The sequence below is a fragment of the Ranitomeya imitator genome, chromosome 2 (assembly GCF_032444005.1).
Source record: "Ranitomeya imitator isolate aRanImi1 chromosome 2, aRanImi1.pri, whole genome shotgun sequence".
Classification (NCBI taxonomy): Eukaryota; Metazoa; Chordata; class Amphibia; order Anura; family Dendrobatidae; genus Ranitomeya; species Ranitomeya imitator.
In genome coordinates, this window is record NC_091283.1 from 394,645,489 (window position 1) to 394,654,632 (window position 9,144).

Consider the following 9,144-nt stretch of genomic DNA (forward strand, 5'->3'; position numbering starts at 1 on the left):
AAAAAGACAGATATAAATAACAATGGTACCGCTGAAAACATCATCTTGTCCCGCAAAAAACGAGCCACCATACAGCATCATCAGCAAAAAAATAAGAAAGTTATAGTCCTTAGAATAAAGCGATGCAAAAATAATTATTTTTTCTATAAAATAGTTTTTATCGTATAAAAGCGCCAAAACATTAAAAAATTATATAAATGAGGTATCGCTGTAATCGTATTGACCCGAAGAATAAAACTGCTTCATCAATTTTACCAAAAGCGGAAAGGTATAAACGCCTCCCCCAAAAGAAATTCATGAATAGCCTGTTTTTGGTCATTCTGCCTCACAAAAATCGGAATAAAAAGTGATCAAAAAATGTCACGTGCCCGAAAATGTTACCAATAAAAACGTAAACTCGTCCCGCAAAAAACAAGACCTCACATGACTCTGTGGACCAAAATATGGAAAAATTATAGCTCTCGAAATGTGGTAACGCAAAAAATATTTTTTCAATAAAAGCGTCTTTCAGTGTGTGACGGCTGCCAATCATAAAAATCCACTAAAAAACCCGCTATAAAAGTAAATCAAACCCCCCTTCATCACCCCCTTAGTTAGGGAAAAATTAAAAAAATGTATTTATTTCCATTTTCCCATTAGAGCTAGGGTTAGGGCTAGGGTTAGGGCTAGGTTTAGGGCAAGGGCTAGGGTTAGGATAGGGTTAGGGCTAGGGTTAGGGCTAGGGTTGGGGCTAGGGATAAGGCTACAGTTAGGGTTGGGGCTAAAGTTAGGGTTAGGGTTGGGGCTAAAGTTACAGTTAGGGTTTAGATTACATTTACGGTTGGGAATAGGGTTGGGATTAGGGTTAGGGTTGTGTCAGGGTTAGAGGTGTGGTTAGGATTACTGTTGGGATTGGGGTTAGGGGTGTGTTTGGATTAGGGTTTCAGTTATAATTGGGGGGTCTCCACTGTTTAGGCACATCAGGGGCTCTCCAAATGCGACATGGCGTCCGATCTCAATTCCAACCAATTCTGTGTTGAAAAAGTAAAACAGTGCTCCTTCCCTTCCGAACTCTCCCGTATGCCCAAACAGGGGTTTACCCCAACATATGGGGTATCAGCGTACTCAGGACAAATAGGACAACAACTTTTGGGGTCCAATTTCTCCTGTTACCCTTGGGAAATACAAAACTGGGGGCTAAAAAATAATTTTTGTGGGAAAAAAAAGATTTTTTATTTTCACGGCTCTGCGTTATAAATTGTAGTGAAACACTTGGGGCTCAAAGTTCTCACAACACATCTAGATAAGTTCCTTGGGGGGTCTAGTTTCCAATATGGGGTCACTTGTGGGGGTTTCTACTGTTTAGGTACATTAGGGGCTCTGCAAACGCAATGTGACGCCTGCAGACCATTCCATCTAAGTCTGCATTCCAAATGGCGCTCCTTCCCTTCCGAGCCCTCCCATGCGTCCAAACGGTGGTTCCCCCCCATATATGGGGTATCAGCGCACTCAGGACAAATTGGACAACAACTTTTGGAGTCCAATTTCTCCTGTTACCCTTCGGAAAATACAAAACTGGGGGCTAAAAAATAATTTTTGTGGGAAAAAATTTTTGTTTTATTTTTACGGCTCTGCATTATAAACTTCTGTGAAGCCCTTGGTGGGTCAAAGCGCTCACCACACATCTAGATAAGTTCCTTAGGGGGTCTACTTTCCAAAATGGTGTTACTTGTGGGGGTTTCAATGTTTAGGCACATCAGTGGCTCTCCAAACGTAACATGGCATCCCATCTCAATTCCTGTCAATTTTGCATTGAAAAGTCAAACGGCGCTCCTTCCCTTCCGAGCTCTCCCATGCGCCCAAACAGTGGTTTACCCCCACATATGGGGTATCAGCGTACTCAGGACAAATTGTACAACAACTTTTGTGATCCAATTTCTTCTCTTACCCTTGGGAAAATAAAAAATTGGAGGGCAAAAAGATAATTTTTGTGAAAAAATATGATTTTTTATTTTTACGGTTCTGCATTATAAACTTCTGTAAAGCACTTGGTGGGTCAAAGTGCTCACCACACATCTATATAAGTTCCTTAGGGGGTCTACTTTCCAAAATGGTGTCACTTGTGGGGGGTTTCAATGTTTAGGCACATCAGGGGCTCTCCAAACACAACATGGTGTCCCATCTCGATTCCAGTCAATTTTGCATTGAAAAGTCAAATGGCGCTCCTTCGCTTCCAAGATCTGTCATGCGCCCAAGCAGTGGTTTACCCCCACACATGGGGTATCGGTGTACTCAGGACAAATTGTACAACAACTTTTGCGGTCCATTTTCTCCTGTTACCCTTGTTAAAATAAAACAAATTGGAGCTGAATTAAATTTTTTGTGAAAAAAAGTTAAATGTTCATTTTGATTTAAACATTCCAAAAATTCCTGTGAAGCACCAGAAGGGTTAATAAACTTCTTGAATATGGTTTTGAGCACCTTGAGGGGTGCAGTTTTTAGAATGGTGTCACACTTGGGTATTTTCTATCATATAAACCCCTCAAAATGACTTCAAATGAGATGTGGTCCCTAAAAAAAATGGTGTTGTAAAAATGAGAAATTGCTGGTCAACTTTAAACCTTATATCTCCCTAACCAAAAAAATTTTTTGTTCCATTATTGTGCTGATATAAAGTAGACATGTGGGAAATGTTACTTATTAAGTATTTTGTGTGACATATCTCTGTGATTTAATTGCATAAAAATTCAAAGTTGGAAAATTGCGAAATTTTCAAAATTTTCGCCAAATTTCCATTTTTTTCACAAATAAACGCAGGTAATATCAAAGAAATGTTCCCACTATCATGAAGTACAATATGTCACGAGAAAACAATGTCAGAATCACTGGGATCCGTTGAAGCGTTCCAGAGTTATAACCTCATAAAGGGACAGTGGTCAGAATTGTAAAAATTGGCCCGGTCATTAACGTGCAAACCACCCTTGGGGGTAAAGGGGTTAAAGAATATTTTGGGATTATTTTTACTCTCTCTGGCAATGAGTCTCTCTGTCTCAATTTTTGCTGCCTTGATTTGCTTTTTACAGAATTTATTTAATTTTTTGTATTTATTTAATGCCTCATCACTACCTACTTCCTTTATTTCTCTAAATGCTTTCTTTTTGTCCCTTATTGCGCCCCTTACAGCTCTATTTAGCCATATTGGTTTCCTCCTATTTCTAGTATGTTTATTCCCATACGTTATATACTGTGCACAGGTCCTACCCAGGATGCTAATAAACGTCTCCCATTTTCTTTGTGTAGTTTTATGTCTCAGGATATTGTCCCAGTTAATTGCACCAAGATCATTTCTCATCAGTTGGAAATTTGCCCTCCTGAAGTTTAGTGTCCTTGTAACCCCTCTACTACACATCTTATTAAAGGATACATGAAAACTTTGTTATTTTGTGTTCACTATTACCCAAGTGACCCCCAACGCTTGTATTTGATAAGCGGTCTGGCTTGTTGGTTAATATTAGGTCTAGCAGTGCCCCCCTTCTTGTTGGGTCCTGAACCAGTTGTGAAAGGTAATTGTCTCTCATAGTTGTCAAAAACCGATTACCTTTGCTGGAACTGCAGGTTTCTGTTCCCCTATCTATTTCAGGGTAGTTGAAGTCCCCCACAATAATGACTTCTCCTTGAGTCGCAGCTTCATCTATTTGCTTTAAGAGGATATTCTCCGTTGCTTCCATTATTTTTGGAGACTTATAACAAACCCCTATCAGTCATTTATTATTTTTCCCCCCTCCCCTTATCTCCACCCACAGGGACTCTTCATTTTCATTAGATTCACCTATATTATCACGCAGGATGGGTTTTAAGGATGATTTTACATATAGACACACCCCTCCCCCTCGCTTATCCGTTCGGTCATTTCTGAACAGGCTATAGCCCTGCAAGTTAACAGCCCAGTCATGGCTCTCATCCAGCCATGTCTCAGATATCCCCACCATGTCATAATTATGCTCCAACAACATTAATTCTAATTTGTCCATTTTGTTGGCGAGGCTTCTGGCATTAGTATGCATACACTTTATGTATCTCTCTGTACCTCTATTCTTTCTTAAATTATTAATTGTTCTAACCCCACCCCCCATGTCATCGCCACCCCCAACTTCCTTATTTGTGCCCAGGTCTCTACCTGCACTATCTTCCCATCCTATAAAATGAATACCCTCCCCCATTCCCTAGTTTAAACACTCCTCCAACCTTCTAGCCATTTTCTCCCCCAGCACAGCTGCACCTTGCAGCCCGTCCCTAGCATAGAACCTGTAGCCAACTGAGAAGTCAGCCTAGTTCTGCAGGAACCCAAACCCCTCCTTCCTACACCAATTCTTGAGCCACTTATTAACCCCCCAAATCTCCCGTTGCCTCTTTGGCATGGCACATGACCACGTTGGAGGTCCTTGCTTTCAGCTTGCAGCCTAATTCCCTGAAATCATTTTTAAGGACCTTCCACCTACCTCTAACTTTGTCATTTGCGCTAATGTGCACCATGACCGCTGGGTCCTCACCAGCCCCTCCCAGTAATCAGTCAACCCGATCAGCGATGTGTCGGACTCAAGTGCCAGGTAGGCCGTTCGACGATCCCTGTGTTTGTGACAGATTGCCCTATCTGTTCCCCCACTATCAGCACCTGTCTTGCCTGCCCTGCTCTACTATTTCCCTCCTTACTGTAGCAGTCACTCCTCCGGCTTTCAGAGGACATGCCTGGCTGCAGCAGTGCTACCCCTGTACTGGCACCCCCCTCATCTGCCAACTTATTTGTAGACCTCATTACATTTACACTAAACAGTAGAATTATGTGCTTTACCATAAAGCTCTATCTTGGTCTTATCTGTCCACAAGACACGAGCTGGAAATCCAACAATATAAAGGGCTGCCTCGTGGCCCTCTACAAATAGTGATGGCTGCCTGATGGCCCTGAATTAAAAAAAATTGTGACTTTCAATGTATCTGATCATGTCTCACACGCCACATGGCCAGATAAGGTATTAAAATGATAAAATTACAATTCCTGTTGAATGCTTTTTTAACCATTAAAAGCAATGCAAATGTACAAAAACGCCGCAAGAAAACACTGCGTGTGAACATAGCCCAAGGTGCATTTTTTAACATTTTTTCTAGTCAAATCTATTGTAAGTTTGGTTTTGTATGTTTTAATGTCAGTCTGTAAAAGCGGCATAATACTCTGAAAATTTTTAGACCCCTTCCAGACATCCGTAAGGCCATCGGAAAAATGCTCGAGTTTCCCATTGACTTCCATTATACTTCTTACTTGGATCGAGCAACCGGGCATTACGATTTACTCGACTCGCGTAACAAATTCCCAAGAATTTTAGTGCTCGCTCATCACTAGCTATTATAGCTCAAATTGTGCTAAGAAATGATGAGTGCATCCAGACAAATTTATTGTATACAAATGCAATTTACGTGACTGTGCACCACCTGTTCTAAGAACAATACTTGATATCTTCGATGAGTTTCTTATTTCCACAAGATCTAATGTTACTTAGTGTTTTTCTTTTATCTCACTCTTCTCAGCATACTCTTGACATCATTGCATGCAAAACTTCCATAATCTTTTAATGATGACCTTGTGCAAAATCGTTCAGATTGCTTAATCTTCACATTCTGAAAACTGATCATTTCATTTCATACTACACGCTGGGGTCAAGTGTCTAAATAATTTTCAGTTGAGAAATAGCCGGTGTTTCTAATGACTATGGATACTAAAGCTACTGCAATGCCTACACATGGTGTAACCGATACAGCGAATCAGGAGAACTATACTACATTTCTAATTGTAGGCATTTGCTAATACTACTGTTATTACACCTATTACATATCGGGATATGATTTTGGAGATGCGAATACCTCTTTAAGTATAATATTGGTGGATAAAACAAGACTGAATACAAGACCTTCACAGCATTGTACATGTCAAAAAGAAGATCTCATGACACCTTCTCTCCATCTACCTGATAATCCTGATGAACATTGGGATCTTCTTGCTTACAGTCCTGTGGAAGAAGAGGACGGGGACATCTCTCTGGTGTTGTCCTCTTACTGGATAGAACTGGAGGAAACACATACAGGGACTGAATTCATTCTCTTCATACAGATAATTATAGGCCATGTGTATTTAGTCCTGTCTATTACCTGGTGATGTGAGGGGCTGGGAAACCTCCATCATGACGTCCTTGTACAGATCTTTGTGTCCTTCAAAATACTTCCACTCCTCCATAGAGAAATAGACCGTGACATCCTGACACCTTATAGGAACCTGACACATACAATGATACTGTCATCCCCAATCCCTCCATAGCGTTACTGTATAATGTCCCAGCATTCCCAGCAGTGTCACCTCTCCAGTCAGCAGCTCAATCATCTTGTAGGTGAGTTCTAGGATCTTCTGGTCATTGATGTCCTCATGTATCAGGGGGTGAGGTGGAGGTTCCGTGATTGGGCTCAGTGGTCTTCCCCATCCCTCAGACACAGGGGCCTGACAGCACACACTAGAGGTCTTCTTTTTGGCTGTGTAATCCTGGTTATGGAGAGACACATTAATAAATCTCACTACAGACATTTCCAGTCTCCTCACCTCTCCAATTCTGTCCATCTGTTATTCCCATAGATAAGAATGATGTAATGTGACGTCATCAGAATCTCTCACCTCTCCAGTAAGCTGGAAGAGAATCTCTAGGGTGAGGTGAAATATACTTTCTGCCTTCTTATCCTTGTCCGTATTCATCCTTGATGGGTCAATCAGGAAAATTCACTCATATAGAAGATCTCCACTGAGAGCATCCAGTATTGTAGGGACCTTAATGGGAAGAAGATGAACTGATACAAATACAAAATCATAAAGATCCCATGTAAGAAATCTACGGAGCCGTTATCTGCTTCAAATAATCACTACATCCAGTCATGTGCACCGTCCTTCCCCCTTAGTTCAGACCTTCACTTAAAAAAAACAAAACTTAAGATAAAAACAAAATGAGCAAATACTCTGCAGTAAATAAATCAATAGCAATAGTGGATGAAAATTACACTTGTCCTAGAGGTTAGGACCATCCTGAATACGGTCACTGTGACGTGGTGGGATGGCTTTTATGTTTTTTTTAATCAAAATTATGTTCACCATGACCCAATTCAGGATGGTCTTAACCTCTAGTATTAATACCCTTAAGGCCATTATTCACATTTACGTCATTTGACATATGGTAATGTGGTAATACTAGAGATTAGGACCCTCTTGAATAGGGTCACTATGACATGGTGGGATAGCCTTTACATTTTTTTTTTTAATCAAAATTATGTTCACCAAGAGCCCTGTTATTTTCATGCACTATTGCTATTTATTTACTACAGGGTATTTGCTGAGTTACTTTTTATCTTAGATTTTGTCATTTTAGTGGCCAGTGTGAACATGAACCTACACGTAGCATGCATGTTTTTGTATTCTAGTTCATTTATTTAGGATTGTTTCAGGCTTTCACTTAATGTCCGCTGTGACATAAGATGCAGGTGACAATAAGGGATACTTGCCACTCTACAGCTCAATCTAACTCTCACCTCTTGCTCAGGCTACAGATAGAACCCAGTATGCAATTCCAACCAGTCCACACACCAAGCACGTTCAAAGGTGACATCACACACCAAAAAGGCGACAAATCTCTATGCCATACACATAATATACTCATAGCCCGCAGGTCACACACAGGTCACATGCACAAAGTACCAATTAGTCATTATGGAGACACTTAGGTTCTTTAGGGAAAAAAAGAAACGCCATTAAAATTTTAGGCCTTAATACACAAACGGTACAGTACTTAACATGTATGGAAAAAATAGAGAAAAAACAGACTACCAAAGGGTGTAAAATGTTATAAAAACAAATGGTGAAAAAAGCAGGAAAGTTCTATACTTAGCACTCCTGTCTACAGTGGCTTGAGAAAGCATTCACCTTTATTGGCATTTTTTGTGTTTTGACATCACACAGCCTGGAATTTTCCTGTTTTTTTTAGGGTTTGCATCAGTTTAGATAAAGAACATGCCTACAACTGTGAACATTTGGTTTTCTTTTTATTGTGAAGCAAACAATAAATAGGGCAGAAAAACAAAAAAATTTGGTATGCAAAACTATTCACCCCCTAAAGTCTGTAGTTTGTAGAATCTATTTTTGTGGCAATTACAGCTGCAAGTTGCTTTGAATAAATTACTATGAGCTTTCCACTTTGTGCCACTGGGAGTTTTGCCCATTACTCAAGGCAAAACTGATCCAGCTCCTTCAAGTTATGGTACCGTCACACTAGACGATATCGCTAGCGATCCGTGACGTTGCAGCGTCCTGGCATAGCGATATCGTCCAGTGTGACAGGCAGCAGCGATCAGGCCCCTGCTGTGATATCGCTGGTCGGGGAAGAAAGTCCAGAACTTTGTTTCGTCGCTGGATCTCCCGCTGACATCGCTGAATCGGCGTGTGTGACAGCTCTCCAGCGACCAAACAGCGACGCTGCAGCGATCCGGATCGTTGTCGGTATCGCTGCAGCGTCGCTTAGTGTGACGGTACCTTTAGATGATTTCCTCTGGTGAACAGCCATCTTCTAGTCTGACCACAGATTCTCAATTGGATTAAGGTCTGGGCTTTGAGTAGGCCACTCCAAAACATTTATGAAATTCAAGGGAAAAGATAGCGGTCACTAGGGAGCGCTGTGAGGGTCCTTCTAGGAGGATACAAAATGCAGTAAGGAATAGTAATAGCGGTCCTAGGAGCGCTGGAAATGAGACCAAAACAAGGATTTTAGTGTGGAACCACAACGCGTTTCAACGGTTAAACCGTCTTCATCAGATGAAGACGGTTTAACCGTTGAAACGCGTTGTGGTTCCACACTAAAATCCTTGTTTTGGTCTCATTTCCAGCGCTCCTAGGACCATTACTCCAAAACATTTACACATTTCCCCTTAAACCACCTGAGTGTTGCTTTAGCAGCATGCTTTGTGTCATCGTATTGTTGGAAGGTAAACCTCCATTTCAGTCTCAAACTACTGACAGACTTAAACAGGTTTTGATAAAGAACATCCTTGGATTTTGCACCATCCATCTTCTACTTGGCCCATTTTCCG

At 41.0% G+C, this 9,144-nt stretch overlaps 1 protein-coding gene across 1 annotated transcript in view; it reads right to left on the bottom strand.

Moving 5' to 3' along the window:
- LOC138667051 (zinc finger protein 420-like) overlaps positions 1-7,197 on the bottom strand; it is a 139,066-nt gene extending 131,869 nt beyond the window's left edge. Inside the window, exons 1-4 of the mRNA XM_069755305.1 lie at positions 6,692-7,197; positions 6,383-6,562; positions 6,178-6,301; positions 5,997-6,094 (exon numbers count right to left, since the gene is read on the bottom strand). Coding sequence (XP_069611406.1) covers positions 5,997-6,094; positions 6,178-6,301; positions 6,383-6,562; positions 6,692-6,769 — 480 coding nt within the window. The 5' untranslated portion in view covers positions 6,770-7,197. The remainder of the gene's footprint in view (positions 1-5,996; positions 6,095-6,177; positions 6,302-6,382; positions 6,563-6,691) is intronic.
- Between the last annotated feature and the right edge of the window lie 1,947 nt (positions 7,198-9,144).